This window comes from Drosophila tropicalis, unplaced genomic scaffold (assembly GCF_018151085.1).
Source record: "Drosophila tropicalis isolate 14030-0801.00 unplaced genomic scaffold, ASM1815108v1 contig_393, whole genome shotgun sequence".
NCBI lineage: Eukaryota > Metazoa > Arthropoda > Insecta > Diptera > Drosophilidae > Drosophila > Drosophila tropicalis.
The window spans coordinates 2,498,594-2,522,500 of NW_027172855.1; the positions used below are offsets into that span (position 1 = coordinate 2,498,594).

The following is a 23,907-nucleotide window of genomic DNA, read 5'->3' on the forward strand; positions in this document are numbered from 1 at the left end:
GTCACATGACAACTGACTCTCTCTCTCCTCTATATAAATATTTCTCTTCTTGGCTCTCACTTGTCGAGTTGAAAGACAACACAACACTCAACCTTGACCCATAAAAGTTAATGATATTAATTAACTCCACCCGTATGATAGGCACATCTTAGCACGAACCTTAGTAGCAACCACTTAACGGGTAAGTCAATCCATTTGCAAAAGGAAAAGAAGCAAATCATATTGATTAAAGGAAGGAGGCAAACCCAAGGGTGGCAAGGCATCCATTAAAGACGTAAATCAAGTAAGAATGCATTTTCTATACGTAGGCGAGTAAATGCACATAAATAATTCAAAATGCTCCTTCCACACCCAGACAATGGAGCAAAAAGGACAAAAGGAGGACAAAAGGACAAAAGCAAAGTTAGTTTTATTTGTCCAACATTGACAGCATTGACAACAACAAGGATCACAGTGCAGAGAGAAACTATATCAATCTGAAAGCCATTTTGAAGGTAATTTGATATTCACTGCGTGCAAAACTTGCACAAGGACTTGGAAAAAAAAAAAATTGAAGTTAACTCAAAATAAAAGGAAAACAAACTTGTTGTGCAGCAGTTAATCGGGCTATTGATAGACAATGTTGGTTGGGGTCAAAGAAAAAAGTTAATAACCCAAGTCAATAAGACATTTTTTTTTCAGTCGTTAGTAATTTGAGAAAGTTCTAACCCAATTCTTGTTCATGAATTTTTCATCAGTCAATTTTGTGCGGTTTGAACAGCTCCCAACTAAATCAAACCTTTAAAATATTCATAAAACACAATAAAAACTTTAACAGTACAAAGGTTTTGAAAACTTCAATGACTGAGTAGAGCGACCTAAAACCAGCAACTAACTAAATGACACATAAAACGCAGTTTAAATGGATTTACACTAGAATAAAGTAAATACATAAATAAATCAACGAGCGAGTCTCGTGCATTTTAAAGGGAAAATCACTCTGGGATTTAATAATTTGACCAATATCAGAGATAAAATATCGGTTTTTGGGTAAATTTTCTTAACGATGCTCCATTGTGTGTGCATGGACCGAAAAAGGAAACGGTTTTGAGATCTGGAGACTCTCTAAAATAATAAATATTTGGCATAAGATTTAGATGCTTTAATCTCTTGATAATTTATCTTCGAAATCGTTAAATTCTCAATCTAACAAAATCAGTCCCTTAAAAATTACTGAATTTTCTATTCTTTATATTCATAGCCTAATTTACTGACTCTTACAAGGACAGGAGAAATTCACTTTATCCTTTTGGTATCTGCGAAATAAATTTATAGGCATAGACTGGCTAATTTTTGGCAATTATGTCAAATGGTCAGATGGTTCACAAATTAAAATTTAGTTTACCTACTAAAGGAATCTTATATATTATATAAAAATATTTTTTTAGAAAGATGGTGCAAACTTTTAGGATAATCTTTTTTACAAAACTTTCTTAAAGTTTCGTAGAATTGGATAGGCTTAAAAACCTGGAAATATATCAAACATCCAATACTATTTAATCGGTAGCTTCCAGTCTAAATGTGAAAAAAATCAAATTTTAACCATATAAACTATCTTTAGGAGCTAAAGTTACAAGTTTCTCTCAATTAGTCTTATGGTCGGATAAATAAAAGCTGTTAGATTTAGAAGATTTCCATATGTAAGAATGCAAAATTTACTCGCATTTCAGGAAAAAACCAAACAACTCGAAAGCTTTTCTAGTATGAGTATTTCTTTGAATTCGCATAAGACAATAATAAAAAAAATTGCAAAGTAAAGTTAAATCAAGGAAACACGACCAAAACATTGTATCACGTTCCATGTTCCCACACTTTTCGTATTTTCGCATTTGGCATGTCAGAAGGCATGACATTTGGTCGACATGTCCTCGGGTAGGTAAATACATATATTGTTGGTTGAGGGTTTATCCCAGCAATTGCCACTCAAATATTCATGCGCCTCACCACACACAGCACACACACACACCAATAATACATGTAGAAAATATAGGCAGATAGATATGGAATTAGTATATACATACATATGTATAGTATTTGTTGTCTTTTGGGTCTTTAACTATTTTTCGTCTTTTGTCACTCACCATTCTCAATAGTCTCCTTGGCACAGGATATTATTTTGCCTTTGCGTCGTCGCAAATTCGATTCGAAATTGTTGTCATCGGTGAAATCATCGTCCCTAACAGCGCCAATCTCTCGCCCTCCTCCACCTCCTCCATTATCCTCGCCGGCTGTTGTTGTGGTAGTGGTAGTCGTTGTAGCAGTTGACTCTGGCACATCCTCCGATGACTGTCGTTCCGAGAAGACGCCATCGCCGGCAACTCCTCCGCCGCCGCTGCCGCCGCCATGTATTAAGCTTTCAAAACTTTGGCTCATACTGTGCCAAAATCTTTTATTTGTATTTTTTTATTTTATTTTTTTTTTTCTGTTGCTGCTGTTTTCGTGTTTTCGTCTGTTTGAGTATTTTAATTTGTTTTTTGCCCTGACGCGTCCACTTTTGTTATTACTTTTTTTTCATCCAGCCGGCTGTCTGGGTGTGACTGTATGTGTGTTTATATTTGTTAATATGATAAATGGGTTTTAAAATATATTTTTTGAAGCTTATTGGTTTTTAATTTGTTCACATAAAATGTTGTCGCGTTCGCGTGTTCTATTAATTATTTAAGGTAAAATACATTAATCATTTTTCTCTGTTAAACAAAGTTGCGTAAATTGATGACATTTTGATGTTTTCTTTTTTTTTATTATATATAAAATTATGACAAACACATTGTTGTATCAATATCAGATCTTTAGAAGGTGAAATTAGTAAGAAAGATGATATTTTATCACTTTAATTTCGTATTCAAAAATTTCAGAGACTCTTTTATTTCTCCCAGTGTTTTAATTTAATATAATTAAGCATATATGTTTGTAAACGGTTAAGCACATTGATTCAAGCTTAGCTCTATTTATAGTTAAATATGCTTTAATTATTGCCAATTTTTTGATTATTTTTTTTTTTCACAAGAGTTTATGAACTGGTTAGGGAACTAAGAACCAGTGAGTTAGTCATTGATTCTATGATATAATCTACTCAAAATTGATAGAGAAATCAATTTGCTTTTTATTTTTATTAGAGCAAACACTCTAATTCCTGATATTATCATCATATTTTATAACTATTAACGACTAAACAAAAAAGCTTTTGATACAAACTCTGGCAAGGATTTTCTATTATAAGCCTATATTTCTTATCGTCTACATTCTTTCTTTCTATGTAGGTATGTATTTATATGTACATATGTAATAGAGCATTCAAAAGACAAAACAAATCATTCGGTTTTTGAAAGGTCTGACAACTCAAATTACTCGTTATAGAGTTACGCCTTAAATTTGTGAATAAATGACTTTACACAACTCAAAGAACTATATTTTTGTCGTTTTCATTTGACCATTTTTTAAGGAGCACTTGTTTCATTAACTATCAATATACACAATTTTAGAGTTTTAGATATATTTGCTGTAGATGCAAATCTCTTGTGTGTATGTGAACTATTTCTATGCGGGTGGGCAATAGCAATATAAATGTATAATGGCGTTCTTATATCTACTAATCGACTTATTTAACTAACGCAATGTTGTTAAACAAATCCTCCCACTTCTAGATAACACAATTATGCTAACAGCTTTCGTTTGAAAGTCCATTATCTGCTCTAGCTTGCTTAGAACTCCTTAATTTTTATGATATAAAACAGCCCATTAACTAAACAAACCTAAACACTCTTCATTTGTACAAGGCGAAAATCCATATATTGTATGTATGTACATACATACATACATACAACTACATATATAGCATAATTTTGTTTATTAAAATTTATTAAGCCATAAGAATTTATTGGGTAGTGAGAAGAAAAAGGGGAGAAATATTGAAATGTGTCCTCATCCCTCAAAGAATAGTAACAAATATTTATGCTAATAAAAAAAAAGAAAACGAAAGAAATGCTCGAAATGCGTGTTCCCGAAACTCGACACGCAAGGTTTAGAAAGAGAAAATTAAAGAAAAGTGTAGAACTATGACAGAACGAAATGCCAATGCTCAACGAACCCAAATTGTAGTTTCAATTCAAAAATTCTCTATATTCTTTTTTTTCTGTTTTTGTTGTTGTTTTTGCTTTATGTTGGTTTTTTTTTTCTTTTTCTTTTCTTTGGGGTCGCCGGCTGACTAGTGGTAAAGTGGGTGGATTGTTAAGGGGGTAGGTTTGGTTTTTCAACTAAGTAAGTTTTCTTTTCTTTTCATTTCATTTTCTTGGTTTTTTTTTTTTTTTTTTTTTTTTTTGTCTGCTACACTACACTACAATAACAACAACAATGAATAATTTTTCACATGTCTGAAAATTGTTTGCGTATTTCATAATCGTTTCTGGCATTTAGGTTAAAACTCGAGTTAAGCAAACAATCTACACACAAAGCCCAAGCTAAGGCGATAGATTGTTAAGCACTTTTTAGTAGCATACTTTTTTGGGCACAAACGCGTATTTGAAATTATTTCATTAAATTCAGTTTGTTTTTATGTTTTATATTATGCATTTAACATATATATGTGTATATATTAGAAAAGGGCAAATAACAATGTTTTTGTCTGAGCTTCTCTTTATTTTGGCTAACCTACTAAGCGACACGTCGGAAAATGCGTTTACACGTTGCGAAATGCCGTCAGAGACTGAATTGTGAGAGACATTAAAACGTTTCAAACAGGCCGAGAGAGCCAAAAGCAAAGGAAACTCACCACACACACACACACACACACCCGCAGAGAGACAGTTTGCCATTCTCATTTATTGATTTTGTAACGCAAACACAGCAAATGCAAAGCCAAAAGTTGTTTGCTGCCCTTTGTTTTTATATTCACGTCCTTCTTAAGGGCGGTCGCAGGGCGAGGCTACACACAAAAAAGCCGGCACAAGACACACACACACACACACATACACCCAAATAGTACAGACAGAGAGTAAAGCAGAACGTAGAAGAAAGTAAAGGAAGAAGCAAGGATGAACCCCCTAAGGGATAAACATATGATTTTGTTTTGACAAATGTAAATACTTAAGCAGTGGAAATTGAAAGACCATAACACATAATATTCTTCGTCTGACCTTTAAGTTGGTTCCTCCCCTAGATCGTGAATACTTTTAAACTAAAATCATTAAACAAATGCTCAATTGTTATATATACGAAACAATTTCCTAATTTCTCGTTGAATCAATTAATCTACAATTCCAACTTCGGCTGTCCTTAATAAGACAAATATCCTTATTATATTAGAGAAATTAGCTAATTTCATCAATTGAAGTATCAGTTCAACCCATGCATATTTAAAGAAATAATTTTGAAAGATTGAGCTTAACTTTTCAAACGAGGTTTATGAAAAATGGAATCATCTACAATGTTTCTCCTTCCATTTGCCATTTGGCAGTTTTTATATAATCATGTTAATTTTTGTAACCACATACAGTTTTAGAAATAATCAAATTTTTAGATTTAAATGTGCGTATATACGTGTATATATTTATCAATCGAAATGGGGGGAGGGGTTTAACATAAGATGTTAAAATTAAAAGAAAGCAATTTTTAAACCCAAATGCTTATTCAGTTGCATGAGGTTGTGAGGTGTGTGTGTGTTTATGTGTGGATATCCTCCGCACTTGTGTGTTCATCCTGTGAACTTGTGTGTGTTCATCCTGTGAACTTCTGTGTTTATGGTATGGTCTGATGTCTTTCTCCCAGAAGCGGAGCCCGGTGTCAAAAGTCATTCGTTAATTCCTTAAAAATCTAGTGCAATAATTGAGAGTGCGATTGTGGTTAATTGTTCTTTAGTTCCACTCTTCTTCATTTTCCACAGTAGCAGCTTCAGTCTGTAGTAACAGAGAGAGAATAACAATAAAAATTACTCGTGAAATTAATTTTTTAAATTAATCGAGTTACTTACAGGTGCACGGCGCACATCAACGCCACCAAACTTGGAACCATAAAAGCTGCTATCTCCACCAATAGATTTCAGGAAATCCGGCACTTCTTGGCCTGAGCCTTCAAGTATTTTCACCAAATCTCCAGCCAAAGCTCGATCCTTATCGGGATCAAAGAACGATGTGGCGCGTCCATTATTGCCAACTCGTCCTGTGCGGCCAATTCGATGTACATAATCATCAATTGCGGTAGGCATATCGTAATTAATGACATGACTAACGTTCTTAATATCTAAAAACAAAAACAGACAAGGACAAAAGTTTATGTTTGTTAGAACACAGTGTGGTACAAAAAACTTACCCAATCCTCGAGATGCTACTGATGTGGCAATTAGAACCTTCATTTTACCAGACTTAAATTCCCTCAACGCCTGTTCTCGCTGGCTCTGCAAACGGTCACCATGTATGGACGTGGTCGGAAACTCTGTTTCCGAAAAAAACGAGGCTAAAAAATCTGCGCCTCGTTTTGTTTCCACGAACACAATGGTGCCGTTTGCACCCTCTCGTAGTATTTCCTAAAAATAATTACATTCGAATTAAGGCTCTTCTTCCGTTCGGATTGGACTTACCATCAATTTGGCCCGCTTATTAAACTTGTCCACCTCATAGATAGTCTGTGTAACATCCGAACAGGCACCGCCTATTACACCAATAGTCACAAAGACATAATCTTTCAGAAATTCTCCTGCCATACGTTGAATCTCCTCCGGAAAGGTGGCTGAGAACATCAAAGTCTGATGTTCGCTACGCATTGTCGGGTGTGTCATAATTTTACGCATACTCTCCGAGAAACCCATGTCCAACATGCGATCAGCTTCATCCAGGACTACAAAACGTGTATCCTCGAACGTGATAAATGTACGATCGACAAAATCAAGCAAGCGTCCTGGTGTTGCAATAAGTAAATGACAACCCTTGGTAATGCTTTCGTTTTGATATTTAACCGATGTGCCACCATAGACAATGGTTATCTTCAAATACGAATTGTGCGCGAATTTGCGCGCTTCATTGAAAATCTGAATGGCCAGCTCCCTGGTCGGTGATATAATAATGGCTTGCGGTCTCCCGATTTCCAGTTCATAGCTTTTATCCAAGATATGACTCAATATGGGTAAAAGGAAGGCAGCAGTCTTGCCCGAACCGGTCTGGGCGCACGCCATCAAATCGCGGCCACCAGAAATAACTGGTATAGAGACTTTTTGTATAGGTGTTGGCACTTTATAGCCCGATTTCTCAACGTTCTCCATTATAATTGGACGCAAATTAGCCTCCTCAAAGGTTTTCACAGCCTTTGGCGGATTCTCACCACTGACCTGCAGAAAAGTAATTTAAACAGAAATATTTATATAAATAAATTGCATATATACTTATACAATGTATGTATATTCGACAACTTTACCTTTACGGGAATGTTATCGTATTTCGAAAAATGAATGCCAGATGCAATTCCGCTATTAAACATCTCTGTCTCATCGGTGGTAGGCTCAGGAGGAATATAAAACTCCCTTGGTTTTTTTTCTTCATCGTCTACGCCGCCTTCATTGTTATTCATATCGTTTTCGTCACGACGACGACGTTCACGAAAACCTCCTAAATAAACATATTCATCAAAAATCGCATTATTAAACATGACAATAAATATCTACAACAGAAAAATAAGCGAGAACACAAAGTAATTACATATTTGCAATTGCGATTAGTGGAAAATATTTATTTTCATTTAAGAAATTAAAGAATTTATTCAGCATACTAAAATAAGTTTAATCAACAAATACCGTAACAATAGGATGGTTTATATCTAGAGCAAATAATAATGTTATTAATAGAGCAAAATTTATCATTTGAAAATTCAAAAATATTTCCTCTTTATGTATATTTTCATTAATTTTAATTGATATGAATGTCTTATAAATATTAATTCAAAATGATTGATAATATTAGGAATGTTAGAGAAGAATATTTAGTAGCTTGAGCTATTAATCGAATCGATTTCGTAAACAAAATTAAAACTTCTCATGTTTCAATATTAAAATTTAGTTAATGTCAATAAATTAAAAAGCTTTTAAACTTTCAAAGTTAGGTCAAAGTTGACCCCGAGTCGGCTAAAAGAGGATTGACATGAATCAAAAAAAAAACAACCAACTTTAAAATTAGTTTAAAGAGTGGATTAATATAAGATCAATTTACATTTTAGTGATTTATCACTTTAATCAAAGTGAAGATATTGTTTGAAATGAAGAAAGATTATTTGCTTAGAAAGGGACATTTTTGAAATTTAGGTCAAACCATCTTTCATTTCAGCCGGCATGTCAATAAAGATCAATAAAAAAGTGTGCTTCATTTGCGATGTATTTCAAAACATGGCAAAAAATAATTACGAATGGTAAAAATTATAAAAAATACAAGAGAAATATAATGATATAATGTGAAATACATGAAAAAATTACACTCGAATTAAAGAGCTAATGAAGTCTAAGAATTGTCATAATCGATCCATATGGACTCAAATCTATAAGGTTTTCATAGCAGCCAACAGTATCTGGAATCACTACTAATGCCAACTATTTTAGCTGCTACTAAATCAAAGATAATTTGAAGAGCTTGAGCCAATTCGGCACGATTCGTTATAAAGCTGACATTATGCAAATCCACTTTGGACATCATAATCAATGCACCAAATATGGCATGAGTCAGACGCACTATTGTTGGATCGGCCTCTAGAATCAATTTCGGATCGTATGTATAAATAGCTGGCAGAGAACGAACGTTGTGAGTGGGACGGAATGATGATGTCTTTTGCTGCTGCTGATCGCTCAACTGCTTTGTATGATCGACCATGAGGCGGATGACATCAGAATGCTGGACTAGAAAACTCAAATTTTCTTGATTCTCTCGATAGAAACGATCCTGCGGTGGGGCAGCTGAAGCTAGTGGTGCAATGGGTGTGATGACATTAGCATTTAGAGTTTCAGTCATTAGTCGTGTGGCTGGTGTAGCAAATGTCGAAGATGCCACCGGAGCCAAATCATTTAAAGACGATTGAGTCGATGGTTGACAAATGATACTCATACTGGTTACTACAGCATTTTCCGGAAGTGCAGCAAGTTGTTCTGAAAGAGTTCCAATCGATGGAGCAACAGGAAGTAATGCGGAATCGTTCTCTGGCATCGGTGGAGGTATTGATGCTGATATTTCAGTATTCTCTTGTTCCACAACATGATTTGGAATTGGTTCTATTATTCCACTTGACAGCAAATGCTGATCATTGATTTTCGGATTTTCTGGCATTATTGCCAAAGGTGGAATCTCCATTTCCTGTTCTTCCTCAACAGCAATGGGAGGTTGCTCTCGCATTGGTTCTATTTCTGTGATTCCAGGAGGATTGCTGTTATAATTTTCTATCGTTACTTTTAATATATTTTGCAAAAATGATGTTACAATCTCCTGATTGCTAATTTGCTCTTGCTGTTGCTGCTGCTCCTCTTGATCCCGATTGCGTATCAGATTAGTTGGTGGACGATTGGGTCGTCGTCGGTGTCCTATCGGTGGTGCCGGAGGAATTGCATAGTTAACTCCAACAGAGCGTGGTCGTAAAATCGATGTCCATTCACGTGATGGACTTGGCGGTGGAGTTATTTGTAAAGAAACAGGAGGAGCAGCAGGAGCTAGAACCTCGATGGCAGGCATTTCAATCTCCGCGTTGGCAACTTCAGCAACAGCTGGTGAATTTTGTTCCTGATTCAAAAGGTCAAGAATGGTGCCACGTCGAAGCTGTTCCTCATCGATAACAGTCAATCGAGGACGAAAGGTGTTTAATGGTGTAGAAGAAATCAAAGGACGAATACGTAAAGGGAATCCTCCTGCCACACTAGGTATTAAGGCAGTATTTCCATCCGCCAATGGTGATGCTCCTCCAGGCGGTGGTGGTGGAACTATACTGGAATCATTTAGTTCGGGTAGTTCTTGTAATGGTGTTACCATTATTGGAGTAGCATCATCATCGCTTACACTTCTACCTGCTGCTGGTGCTCCTGGCAAACTCGGTACAGCAAAACTGTAAATTGTTTAGTATTTATGGTTAATTATTCAAAATTACTTTCTTTTTTGGTTTTAGTACGGAAACATTAGAAAGTTAGTTGAAAATTGAACCACTATTCATTAACTGGAACTTGAGAGACTAAAGCAAAGATAGAAAGAAGGCTTAGAAGATTTGCAAAATCATCAACACACAAACACTGGTCTCGAAAAGGTTAAGTTTGTTCTTAGATTAGGTAAGGACAATAAATCAAGTCTGTAGCTTGTGGGGAATTCGACAGTAAATGTCAAGACACTCGTGTGTCAGGCTCACTTTTTCCGCAGTACATAAGCTTTCTTTTTTTAGCACTAATATTGAAAATCTCATTGAAATTGAAATTTTTTCACAAAGGGAGCCAATTATGGGTAATAATCTGAAGAATTCTAGTATTACTTGAATTTGTTAAGGTCTATAATTAAATGAATTTTAGAAATGAAGACGAGACAGATAGAAACTTCTTGTTTTCCAGCTTGTATAGTAGATAGGCAGGTTAACAAGAAAGCAGATCGCCAAACTCAAGCTTAGATCCGGATCATATACACAGTGGTAAGAGTGGGTCCACTTTTACGTCCTCTTCTGATATTATGAGGCAAAAGCAAAAGCCCTTTTGTTAGAGCCAAGTATTTAAATCAAATTTAAAACCATCTAATAAAGTAATAAGATCTGCTCTCATTTGGACATTGAATACATTTTTATACCCTTGCATAGGGTATTATAAAATTGATCATTGAAATTTGAATTCATTTTCGAATATTCTGACATAATAGCTTTTGCTTTAGAACGAAAGGAGAGTAAATGTGAAGAAAATAAAAAATGTGTTGATTTTGTTTTGATTTTGGAGTAGACGTTACAAAATTTTGTTTGATGTACAATTTTTAGTAATTTTTCAAAGATTTGCGTTGCGCCACCAAAAAAAAAGCCGCCGCCTCCAGAAGCAGTAGTCAAGGAAATTATCAAAAAGTAGAAAAGGGTAAGCAAAAGAACAAGACAAAGCAAAGAGGAGAATACAAAGATGAAGCAAAAGAAGTTGCAGAAAATGAAAAAAAGTTGATCATGCTATTTTTGTGGTAGTACTTGTAACTGTTAGTTGCGCCAGGAGTGGATAATGAAGGGTTAGTGGTCCTAGTGATGACTTCTCCTCCTTCGCGTATATTGGAGTCTAAAAGTAAACGTAGAGCACTGTCTCTCACATCTCGCCGATCACGAACTGTATTAAGTGAACTGCTGCTAAGGGCTCCATAGATGACCAGATCTTGTGGTGGTGATGGTGATGGTGATAATGGTGAAGAAGCGAATGCATCAATCATTAAATCTACGTCTATTATCGACCAAATAGCGATCACATTTCGATCGGTCGTCATCTGCCGTTCTTCACGCAATATTGCAACATCTCGATATCTTATTTCACACATTTCATGTAGACTTAAAAACTGCTCACTTAATGGATTTCGATTGCAGGTGGTGACCGCAAGTGGTCTTGGTGGTGTTATACAATCCTCTGGTTGTAAATTAATAGACACCTCACTGTTGAAGTCATAACTTGCGTGAAGTTCTATATAGTTCAAGTATACGAGATGGCGGAAAGAGAGCAGAGTTTTGAGTAAAAGTTTCCGCCATGCCATTAGCACCACTGCGTTGTTCTCTTACTCTTTGTGAGCGGCGTCGTGATCCTGAAGAACTTAACCCTGGCACGGCATATGGATTGTTTCTGATAGTCCTAGGAGTGGTGGTTATTGATTTCCGTTGCTGCTCCTGTAAAGCATTTTCCTCGTGCTGCTGGCGTTGCTCCTGTACATGAGGCTCTCTAGCTTCCTCTTCTGCCCGCTGCTGTGGTTGTTCACAGTCTTCCAACAGACGATTCATATACTCATTGATACGTGCAGACATATCGGCCGCTTCACGCAACTCCAACGCCTTTTGTTTCCTCTGTTCTGTATCTAAACGCATTAAATCTGTCCATTCATTCGTAACTAGATTATTGTAGGCTCGTAATAGATAAGCCCTTAATTCACGTATTTGGTACAAACTACTGAAGTCTCCTGCTGGTAATTGATCCATAAAAGCAACTACTGTCTCCTTATCATATTTCGATGGTATCTTTACCATCTCATTAATCTCTATTTCTTAATACAATAAGCGTTGTTTTAGGAGAGAAAAACAAAGAACAAAAACGAAACGAAACATACACACTTGACGCCACAAAATAAAATTTAAAGAAAATTTTGAGAACTTACCCTCACCATCTTCACGACGACCACGATAGCCACCTCCTTCGCCATCGTCACGACGTCCACGGTTGCCACCTCCACCCTCGTCATCGTCACGACGTCCACGATAGCCACCTCCACCCTCGCCATCATCACGGCGTCCACGATAGCCACCACCTCCTTCTCCGTCTTCACGACGTCCACGGTAGCCGCCTCCACCCTCGCCCATCACGGCGTCCGCGGTAGCCACCACCACCTCCCTCGCCATCATCACGGCGTCCGCGGTAGCCACCACCACCTCCCTCGCCATCATTACGGCGTCCACGATAGCCGCCGCCTCCTCCATCATCACGGCGTCCACGATAGCCACCATCGCCTTCGCCTTCCCCATCATCACCCTTCTTAGGCTCAGCCTCTTCATCACTCCAACCACTTGTAGACTTAGAAACTGCTACAGGAGCTGGATTAGTGTCTCCCCACTCATTGTCAGTACCGCCACCTCCGCCGCCTGCGTAGCGATCTACCTTGGGGGCGACATCAGGCTAAAATATATTAATAAATAAACTTATTAGTCATTTCGTAGTGGATATTTGGTTTGGTTCAATTGTATAACAAAGTGCAGACAAATAAACGCAACCATAAAATTCGGCCGTGTTAATCTTACATTCTTTATATAGTTAGCATTTAGCAAAGAATATTCAAAGGACTTACCTCGTCTCCCCAGTCGGACATGTTTACTAAAAAAAACAAAAAAAAATTAGGGAATTAAATTACATTAGTTTCAACATTTAGTTATTGGTTATAAATAATAATGTATTTAATCGTTCAATTTTTTTTTTCTGAGAAGAATTCATTTATTATACTTGTTGAAAATCTAATTGATTAAGTAATATACAAATTAAGAGCAATAATTAAAGATAAATAAAGTCGTTTTGTATCGAAAGATATCAATTTGTGTGTTTGTGTGAGAGAGATTCATTGCACGCATTTACTTCTTCAAATTCTGGACCAACTTCATAATATTTTGAAAAAAGTATTTATTAAATATCAAAACTTTAGTTCTTAGACAGGTATATTTTAAACAATTTCAATTTGCGTAATATCAATTCGAAACTTGAATACTACCAGAAGATATAAACATTCCATAGAAGTCGTTACAATTTAAAACTTTTGTCCAACTGCCATGAAGAAATAAGAAAATATTTTCAAATAAACGCGCCGCGCCAAAACCATTAATCAATTTGAATTTTCAACGTTTTTATCTAGGGTTACCAAGGTGAAGAAAATATTGCACTACAATATCCAACCACCAACAAACATAAAAAGCAGGCTAAAACAATTTATTGGGGAAACTCTGGTCAAGTCAGCTGACTGTTTTTTTCCTTCTATCTCTTCTTCGTCTTTATACTGGGCCAGAAAACCATTCGCTGCGAAACGCTGACAAGCGAAAAACGTGAGTTTCTGTTTTTCCTATGTATACCAGCATGCGTTGAGAACACATGTGTTTACAGAGTGTGTTAGTGTGCATGTGTGTGTGTGTGTGTAAATGCTAATGTGTGTGTAGGTAATACTAGCAGCCAAAGGCAAAAGCAGAAACGTTGAAAATTAAGGTTAGAGAGCAGCAGCGCGAAGATACAACACACAAAATTAAAAAGAAAATCAAGAAAAAAATGTAAGAAAGTTAAATTTTTTGAAAAAAGAAAATAAGAAAAATTTGCTAAAAGTTAACGAGTTGATTTATCAATCAAAATTGTGTATAAAATTCAATCTGTCTGTGCCTGCCTGTTAGTCAGTAGTTCTTTTATATCTCCCTCTCTTTCTCTCTGCGTGTGACTGTGACTGTGTGTGTGCGTGTGTTTCTGTGTGTATTGGCTGGCTGTGTGTGGGGGAAAAATCAATTTGAAAATTGTGTAAAACTAGAATTTGTGAACGAAAAATTATTTTATTCTTTTAGATAAGCTAAGCTAAAGAACGCAGCAAAGAAGACGAAGAAGGAAAACATGGATAGCTCTGGGAAAAATCGTTATGAACTTTTGTTCATGGACGATGATGTTAGCGATCCATTAGATAATCTTGTGGCGGCGGCGGCGACGACGACGGCAGCGACGACAGCCGCTGCTAACCAAAAGAAGAAGCAGCAGCAGGCAACAGCAGCTGCTTCTGCAGCTGGTAAGGCAGCCAAAACTGGAGGAGCCGCCACCGCTGCTGGTGCCAAAAAACCAAATCAAGCTGAAAAGGAGAATAAGCCAGGAGCGTTAAACAAGAATAACGAGGGCAGACGAGGTGGCCAAGCAGCGACCACAAACGAAAAGCAATTCAATAACAACAAACAAGGTGGGGCTGGCGGCGCTGCTTCTCGACCAGGTGGTAATGCTGGTGGTTTCGGCGGCAACAATAAAGCACGTGAATTTGGTTCTGGTCAAGGGCAACAACAGCAACAGCGCAATGTAAACTTTCGCCAACAGAATGGAAACGCCGAGACAAGGGAACAACGCAACAATCGTCGCAATGTTGGAGGACCTTCATCTGGAGGAGATGGCACCACTCGTCCATATCGTAACAATGGCGGAGAACGTGGTGAACGCGGTGGTGATCGTGATCGCGGTGATCGTCCACCACGTCAAAATCGCAATTTTGATGGCAATCAGAGGAAACGTGAATTTGATCGTCAATCGGGCTCGGACAAAACTGGTGAGTTGTGCCAAAAGTGGTGGGTGGAAGGGTTGGTTATTGGGGTATGTATGTGTGCCGGGCGGACATAACCCCATAGAAATATGCACACACTGCCCGCCCACCCGAAAATAAAACGTTCCATGACAACACCTACAAAAACAAAAATAAAATAATGTTTATACGTTGACGTAATTTATGTTCTGACGGATAAAACAGAAATATTCTTAAAGATCCAAAATACTTCATTTAAAGAATTGAAATAGAATCAAGATATTTAAAATCCAAATGCAAAACTTTACAGCTAGAGTACAACATATAAACATATTTTTGTTCTTGTTTCAAACGAACTTTCGGTTATTGAGATGTTGCCAAAGAGATCAAAGGGAAAAGATTTAGATGTCCACTACATATTTCCAAGATTTTAGAGACATTAAAAACAGATCCAAAACAAACTCGATTCACAACTAACAGATACAATATTCAATATTGCTTCCAACGCATAAACTTTTGGGTGTTTTTGTTCCCTTTTCAAATGATTTTCAAACTCTTAAAAACAGATTAAAGAGTTGATTGATTGAAGTACATTTAAAAAATAGACTCAATTGAGTTCTTCGATTGAGTATAAGGTATAAACATTTTTTTTTAGATTTTTTAAAAATTAAGAGAAAAATAAGAGAAATTATTTCCCCCCCTGCTGGGTCTTTAGCCATATTTATTCTACCCCGCCCACTCACTCAATTCTTCATATGCCATATCCTAGCCTTTCATTTTATTTTCTTTCTTTCCGTCTATTTGGACATTTTTGGAATATCAAAATTTATATCTCCCCTAACAACACACAGGCAACAGCCAGAGAGTGCCAAAGATTTTTGGTCTCCGCATGCGTTTTTCTCGTAGAAAAAAATGTTTAAAAATAGTTTCCTCTTCTTTCTGTTAGGCGGACTATTTAATAGAGAATATATATGAGAAAAGGGGCGGGGGGAGGGAGGGCGCCTCAACAAGAAAGCAAAATGGAGGGAAAAATATTTTTTGTATCTCGTGGGTCTTTTCTTAACAATTTGTAAAACAAACTTCAATATTTTTAACCTTGTTGACTAACAAACAAAAACGTGCTAGCTTTATCTCATTTCCCCCTTCTAGTGGGTTAGGTAGGTGACCCTTAAAATATTCGAGATACTGGAAAAGAACATCCTAGAAGCTTTTACTTTTTAAAAGAGAATCATTTTAAGAGCTTTATATATAATATTAATCAGCTAGTGACTAAAAGATAAAAAAAAAAATTTGAATAATATTTAAATTAAATATGAATAATTGATTTGCTTTAAGGAAAAACTTTTTTCTTTCGAAAGATTTTCCTTATTTAGATCAACAAGTTGATTGATAGGATGTTGGAGAACAGACCTGTGATGGAAAACAAACATTTAATTTAAATTTCTTCTATTTGTTGTCGCTTAGGCGTTAAGGCAATCGATAAACGCGATGGAGCCGGTGCCCATAATTGGGGATCTGTGAAGGAGGCCATTGATGATGTGAACAAGAACGAAAGCGATAGTGCAAACCAAAACAATACCGAGGGCAAGGCTGGCGATGAATCTGGCAATGAGCAACAAGACAAACAGCAGAACAACGAACAGACCCAGGCCGCAATTGAGGAAGAGACCAAAGAGCTGACATTGGATGAATGGAAGGCACAGCAACAGCAGAGAATTAAGCCAACATTCAATATACGCAAGGCTGGTGAAGGTAAGAATGGAAATAAAACTAAGAAATCGACAGAAAAAGAGAAGCCCACTATGAGATCTAAGAGATTGGATTCACTTTCTAAAACCTCTTCCTGGAAGATTGTTATTTGTCCGTACAAAACATTGCCTATGGGCAAAATAGTCCTAAGGGATTTAGGTTTGAAACATTATCCATTTATCTCACTTTATTTCTACTATTTTCAGGTGAGGATACTTCACAATGGAAAAAGATGATTGTACTGACCAATAACAAAAAGAAGGAAAATGAAAGCGAAGAGGAACTTGAATATGACCCTGCCATGTATCCGCAACGTGTAGGCCGTCAACAGCGTGTCCTTGATATTCAATTTAATTTCAATGATGGACGTCGTGGACCCGGTGGTTTTGGAGGACGTGGTGGTCCTGGCGGTGGTGGTGGTCGTGGTGGTGGTGGCGGTCCACGAGGACCTGGAGGACCACGTACAACAACAACAACAACGAGGGTGGTGGCAACCGTAGTGCTGGCGGAGCTCAATCTCAGGGGAGGAGAGGGTGGCGGTGCACCAGCATCAAACAATCGGCCGGCTGTCGAACGTCGCGGTGGTGGTGGAGTGGGTGGCAGTAATAATGTTGGCCATTCTGGAGGAGCTAAGCGTTTTGGTGAGCGGCAACAACAGAATGCTGCCCCAAAGGTTAATGATGAACGCCAGTTTCCAACTCTGGCCTAAGAAGGAGGATCAATTTTCAAACGGAACATCAGATTGGTGGCTGGAGGTGGGTGAATGCAGAAGAACAACAACAACAAAAGAAATGTAGGAGCAAAAAAGGTTACCAAAACACAATCTAAAAACATATATAAAAACTATATTATCACACACACTCACTGAATCACACAACATACATCCACAAACAAAACATCAACAAATTTGTAGCCGCCAAAGTCCACAGACAGCAAGAGAGAGCCAAAAGCAACAAAAAGCAAATATTAAAAAAAAAGAGTAAAATCCAATAATAAAAATATAAAAAAAAAATGTACACCTACAAAAGCAATTTGAAAAAACCTAAAAAATTTCCTTAATATTGAGTAAATATTCAAATTCAAGTTTTGCTAAGTTTTTGAACACCAATGGAGCGTTGAAAAATGTTTCCAAAAAAACCAAGCAAACAAAATATAATTGTACAATTGTTTTTGTTTTTCTACTATATTTTATTATCAACAAATCACCAAGCAAAAAAAAAAAAGGAGGAAAATCAACTACTAAACAACAAAAAACGTGCAAACTCCTGAAAAAGCATTTTCATACTCATCTACAAATTATTTTTGTCTGTTTTCTCATCTTCAACTGTTTTTTTTTTTTTTGTTTCTAATTTTTACTATGTTATAAAAAAAGGGATAAAAAAACCTTTAAAAATGAAATGTTACTTTGATGCAAAAGAAAAAAAATATATAATTCTATAATAAAAAAAAAAACAAAACTATAATTAATTATGCATCAATATATACTAAATTTAAATCACAGAAGAAAAATGAAAAGAATAAATTTAAGTGACAAAAAAAAAAAAATATTAACACTATTGGAGCAAAGGAAAAGAAAAATTATAATAAACCTTAATAAGTAGAGTTTAAAAAAATACAAATTACAAATAAAAAAAAAAGAAAAATCAACAAAAAAAAAAAAATAATGTACGAAAATAATATCCACTCTTTCAACACAGATAACAAAAACTTGAACAAACAAAGAGAAGACAGAAAAATGAAACAAAACCTGTACAATTTTTGCTTTTTACAATTAGAAATTGTATAAAAAAAAATAAAAACCAATACTAAATTTTAGATGAACAAAAAAAAAAGAAAATCACACAAAAAACTGTTTTTTGTGTGTATTGTATTTTGACCCAAAGAAAAAAAAAAACAAAACTATTCAGCGGAAACAGCAACAAAAGAATATGTTGAAAAACTCGTTTAAATATAAAAAAAAAAGAAAATTATTTGATAAAAATAAATAAAAAACAACAAATTAATGGGTTATTATTTTACTAAAATACCAAGTTCTCTTTAAAAAAAAACTCAGCTGAAAATAATTGCAACATACCGATAGTTGCATCGCTAATCATCGTAAACAAAAAGTTCATAGTTTCAAACAGCGAAAAGGGTTGTCGGCAAACGCAAAATACCGTTACTCGTCCACAAATATTTAAACAAAACATGAAAAAAAATGATTGTTTTTGGTAACGTGAGAAAATTGGAATAATAATTCAGTTTGATAATGTAGTACTCGTAATCTTTTATATATCAAAGGTCAAACACCGATCTGAACTTACTCTTAAGCAAAATTATAATTGATAAGGAAAAAAAATCAGTCGAATTGGACAATCTTATTTACATAGTTGTCGTCTTTAGCACAAACGAGCAGCACGTCAGTGTACAGAAAAGGTTTCGAAATGCAAAAAATTATATTTCTTGCACTCTTGATGGTTCTTGCACTTGCCAAATGTGGTAAGAAGCTTGGAAAAATTCTTGCAAACTTTAAAATCATTTAATATAGAGCTGTTTTCTTTTCACATAGAAAAATGTTGAAATTTTAAACAGTAAATTTATACCTATTGTGAGGGTTGACTTAATTAAAGGCAAAGCAATAGATACAAAACTTAATGCTGTTGATTTAGTACGTCAATGGTTGGATGAATTGGAGCTATCGTCTTATAGATATAATTTGCGGCAGGCTAGACTAATGAAGGATGGTTATCTACTCTTTGAAATGAATAAGGCAACACAGGCTTCAGAAATTGTTGATGAATGGCAGAAGAGTGAATTAGCTGAAACTTTTAAAGCTGAACAATCAACAAATAATTTCTTTGATGATTTTCCTGCTGGAACTTTTGCTGTGTAATTTCTCATTGAAGAATGACAGATAAAGAAGAAAATGTAAAACAAAAAGTCACCCAATCAAAGAATCATCGAGAAAAGGAAACGAAACGAAATTGGAAAAATCTGGTCACACGTTTTAAGCAGCGTCATGTTGGATGCCGACATGAAGTGTGACCGTACTTTCACGTTTAATTGTGCTTTATGAATGAATAAGAAAAATTAACCAACTTTAATTAAATCACAGAGAAAACTAACAAAACGATTTTATCTTCAATTAAAATTATAAAACTTTTTTTAACCTTTAAATCACAATCAATAGAGTAGATGTAAATGCCTAGTTTAATTTTCAATGAATCAACAGAAAAAATTACTCACCAAAATAGTTGCTTTTTATTTTGATAATCTTGAAATATTGGAAAATAATTCAACCTTTTATTTATCAAGAGCCGTAAAAGAGATGTTTACTCAACGAACGCACAAAATGAAATGAAAGCGTTTGAAAAAATGAGACAAAATCACCAGAAAATGGCATTGACAGCCATCAACTGTATTTTTTTTCAAAGTTAACTTTTTACTTTTCATTTGTTGACTTTTTACATAAGAAAATTATTTTTTCCACACGCTTAGCTTTGTTTTAAATAATCTAGCAACAAATCACTCACCAAATCACTTCAATCTTCTAGTTTTTTATTTTCTTTTTTTTTTTTTAATTAAAAAGGGCTTCCTTTGTTTTAAGAAAATTTAGCAACAATTCACTCAAATTATTTGATTTATACGCACAATTCTTCACGAGCAGTTAAAAAACGACTGACCTGAACGCAAGTTCAGAATGAAGTGAAATGATTTTATTGAGAAAAATGCAATGACAGCCACAAACTGACAGTTAACACTGTAAACTTTAATATTCTAGTTCTTTTCTTCTTTTTTTTTTTTATTTAAAAAAGGGCTTGCTTTGTTTTAAGAAAATTTGGCAACAATTCACTCACCAAATTATTTGATTTATACGCACAATTCTTCACGAGCAGTTAAAAAACGACTGACCTGAACGCAAGTTCAGAATGAAGTGAAATGATTTTATTGAGATAAATGCAATGACAGCCACAAACTGACAGTTAACACTGTAAACTTCAATATTCTAGTTTTTTTCTTCTTTTTTTTTATTTAAAAAAGGGCTTGCTTTGTTTTAAGAAAATTTAGCAACAATTCACTCACCAAATTATTTGATTTATACGCACAATTCTTCACGAGCAGTTAAAAAACGACTGACCTGAACGCAAGTTCAGAATGAAGTGAAATGATTTTATTGAGATAAATGCAATGACAGCCACAAACTGACAGTTAACACTGTAAACTTTAATATTCTAGTTCTTTTCTTCCTTTTTTTTTATTTAAAAAAGGGCTTGCTTTGTTTTAAGAAAATTTAGCAACAATTCACTCACCAAATTATTTGATTTATACGCACAATTCTTCACGAGCAGTTAAAAAACGACTGACCTGAACGCAAGTTCAGAATGAAGTGAAATGATTTTATTGAGAAAAATGCAATGACAGCCACAAACTGACAGTTAACACTGTAAACTTTAATATTCTAGTTCTTTTCTTCTTTTTTTTTATTTAAAAAAGGGCTTGCTTTGTTTTAAGAAAATTTAGCAACAATTCACTCACCAAATTATTTGATTTATACGCACAATTCTTCACGAGCAGTTAAAAAATGACTGACCTGAACGCAAGTTCAGAATGAAGTGAAATGATTTTATTGAGATAAATGCAATGACAGCCACAAACTGACAGTTAATACTGTAAACTTCAATGTTCTATTTTTTTTCCTTTTTTTTTTTTTTTTTTTTTAATTAAAAAGCGGCTTCCTTTGTTTTAAGAAAATTTAGCAACAATTCACTCACCAAATTATTTGATTTATACGCACAATTCTTCACGAGCAGTTAAAAAACGACTGACCTGAACGCAAGTTCAGAATGAAGTGAAATGATTTTATTGAGATAAATGCAATGACAGCCACAAACTGACAGTTAATACTGTAAACTTCAATGTTCTAGTTTTTTCCTTTTTCTTTTTTTTTTTTTTTAATTAAAAAAGCGGCTTCCTTTGTTTTAAGAAAATTTAGCAACAATTCACTCACCAAATTATTTGATTTATACGCACAATTCTTCACGAGCAGTTAAAAAACGACTGACCTGAACGCAAGTTCAGAATGAAGTGAAATGATTTTATTGAGATAAATGCAATGACAGCCACAAACTGACAGTTAATACTGTAAACTTCAATGTTCTATTTTTTTCCTTTTTTCTTTTTTTTTTTTTTTAATTAAAAAGCGGCTTCCTTTGTTTTAAGAAAATTTAGCAACAATTCACTCACCAAATTATTTGATTTATACGCACAATTCTTCACGAGCAGTTAAAAAACGACTGACCTGAACGCAAGTTCAGAATGAAGTGAAATGATTTTATTGAGATAAATGCAATGACAGCCACAAACTGACAGTTAATACTGTAAACTTCAATGTTCTATTTTTTTCCTTTTTCCTTTTTTTTTTTTTTTTAAATTAAAAAGCGGCTTCCTTTGTTTTAAGAAAATTTAGCAACAATTCACTCAAATTATTTGATTTATACGCACAATTCTTCACGAGCAGTTAAAAAACGACTGACCTGAACGCAAGTTCAGAATGAAGTGAAATGATTTTATTGAGATAAATGCAATGACAGCCACAAACTGACAGTTAACACTGTAAACTTCAATATTCTAGTTCTTTTCTTTTTTTTTTTTATTTAAAAAAGGGCTTGCTTTGTTTTAAGAAAATTTAGCAACAATTCACTCACTAAATTATTTGATTTATACACACAATTCCTCACGAGCAGTTAAAAAACGACTGACCTGAACGCAAGTTCAGAATGAAGTGAAATGATTTTATTGAGATAAATGCAATGACAGCCACAAACTGACAGTTAATACTGTAAACTTCAATGTTCTATTTTTTTCCTTTTTCCTTTTTTTTTTTTTTAATTAAAAAGCGGCTTCCTTTGTTTTAAGAAAATTTAGCAACAATTCACTCAAATTATTTGATTTATACGCACAATTCTTCACGAGCAGTTAAAAAACGACTGACCTGAACGCAAGTTCAGAATGAAGTGAAATGATTTTATTGAGATAAATGCAATGACAGCCACAAACTGACAGTTAATACTGTAAACTTCAATGTTCTATTTTTTTTTTTTTTTTTTTTTTTTTTATTTAAAAAGCGGCTTCCTTTGTTTTAAGAAAATTTAGCAACAATTCACTCACCAAATTATTTGATTTATACGCACAATTCTTCACGAGCAGTTAAAAAACGACTGACCTGAACGCAAGTTCAGAATGAAGTGAAATGATTTTATTGAGATAAATGCAATGACAGCCACAAACTGACAGTTAATACTGTAAACTTCAATGTTCTATTTTTTTCCTTTTTCCTCTTTTTTTTTTTTTTTAAATTAAAAAGCGGCTTCCTTTGTTTTAAGAAAATTTAGCAACAATTCACTCAAATTATTTGATTTATACGCACAATTCTTCACGAGCAGTTAAAAAACGACTGACCTGAACGCAAGTTCAGAATGAAGTGAAATGATTTTATTGAGAAAAATGCAATGACAGCCACAAACTGACAGTTAATACTGTAAACTTCAATATTCTAGTTTTCTTTTTTCTTTTTTTTTTTTTATTTAAAAAAGGGCTTGCTTTGTTTTAAGAAAATTTAGCAACAATTCACTCACTAAATTATTTGATTTATACACACAATTCTTCACGAGCAGTTAAAAAACGACTGACCTGAACGCAAGTTCAGAATGAAGTGAAATGATTTTATTGAGATAAATGCAATGACAGCCACAAACTGACAGTTAATACTGTAAACTTCAATGTTCTATTTTTTTTTTTTCCTTTTTCTTTTTTTTTTAATTAAAAAGCTGCTTCCTTTGTTTTAAGAAAATTTAGCAACAATTCACTCAAATTATTTGATTTATACGCACAATTCTTCACGAGCAGTTAAAAAATGACTGACCTGAACGCAAGTTCAGAATGAAGTGAAATGATTTTATTGAGATAAATGCAATGACAGCCACAAACTGACAGTTAATACTGTAAACTTCAATGTTCTATTTTTTTCTTTTTTTTTTTTTTTTTTTTTAATTAAAAAGCGGCTTCCTTTGTTTTAAGAAAATTTAGCAACAATTCACTCAAATTATTTGATTTATACGCACAATTCTTCACGAGCAGTTAAAAAACGACTGACCTGAACGCAAGTTCAGAATGAAGTGAAATGATTTTATTG

At 34.7% G+C, this 23,907-nt stretch overlaps 4 protein-coding genes across 12 annotated transcripts in view; 1 reads left to right on the forward strand and 3 right to left on the reverse strand.

Annotated features, from left to right (window-relative positions):
• The window catches only part of wwk (white walker), a 43,989-nt gene extending 38,594 nt beyond the window's left edge, over positions 1-5,395 (reverse strand). For 5 of the 7 annotated variants that reach the window (XM_068284728.1, XM_068284726.1, XM_068284729.1 and 2 more), the window contains exons 1-2: positions 4,536-5,395; positions 2,121-2,686 (exon numbers count right to left, since the gene is read on the reverse strand). In XM_068284728.1, the coding sequence (XP_068140829.1) occupies positions 2,121-2,412 (292 nt within the window). In that variant the 5' untranslated portion in view covers positions 2,413-2,686; positions 4,536-5,395. The remainder of the gene's footprint in view (positions 1-2,120; positions 2,687-4,535) is intronic. The other 2 variants (XM_068284724.1, XM_068284725.1) reach the window with 2 other exon arrangements.
• Positions 5,396-5,547: 152 nt separating this feature from the next.
• Positions 5,548-23,907, reverse strand: part of vas (ATP-dependent RNA helicase vasa) — a 26,363-nt gene continuing 8,003 nt past the window's right edge. The window contains 8 exon segments of the mRNA XM_068284731.1: positions 5,548-5,930; positions 6,005-6,273; positions 6,343-6,556; positions 6,611-7,354; positions 7,441-7,631; positions 12,351-12,544; positions 12,546-12,865; positions 13,035-13,060. Of these exon segments, the coding sequence (XP_068140832.1) occupies positions 5,889-5,930; positions 6,005-6,273; positions 6,343-6,556; positions 6,611-7,354; positions 7,441-7,631; positions 12,351-12,544; positions 12,546-12,865; positions 13,035-13,055 (1,995 nt within the window). The 5' untranslated portion in view covers positions 13,056-13,060 and the 3' untranslated portion in view covers positions 5,548-5,888.
• solo (sisters on the loose) lies at positions 8,525-12,306 on the reverse strand. Its single transcript, XM_068284730.1, has 2 exons — positions 11,191-12,306; positions 8,525-10,095 (listed from the first exon to the last, which is right to left on the reverse strand). The coding sequence occupies exons 1-2, from the start codon at positions 11,736-11,738 to the stop codon at positions 8,562-8,564; spliced, it is 2,082 nt and encodes a 693-aa protein (XP_068140831.1). The 5' UTR covers positions 11,739-12,306; the 3' UTR covers positions 8,525-8,561.
• On the forward strand, positions 10,934-18,735 carry vig (vasa intronic gene). Of its 3 annotated transcripts, XM_068284733.1 has the most exons (5): positions 10,939-11,086; positions 13,590-13,776; positions 14,278-15,014; positions 16,452-16,739; positions 16,943-18,735. In XM_068284733.1, exons 3-5 carry the CDS (start codon positions 14,324-14,326, stop codon positions 17,443-17,445), a joined length of 1,482 nt encoding a protein of 493 aa, XP_068140834.1. In that variant the 5' UTR covers positions 10,939-11,086; positions 13,590-13,776; positions 14,278-14,323; the 3' UTR covers positions 17,446-18,735. The 3 variants fall into 3 exon arrangements, with proteins under 3 accessions (XP_068140835.1, XP_068140834.1, XP_068140833.1); XM_068284734.1 differs by lacking the exon at positions 13,590-13,776 and having other exon boundaries at positions 10,934-11,086; XM_068284732.1 differs by lacking the exons at positions 10,939-11,086; positions 13,590-13,776 and adding an exon at positions 13,866-13,995.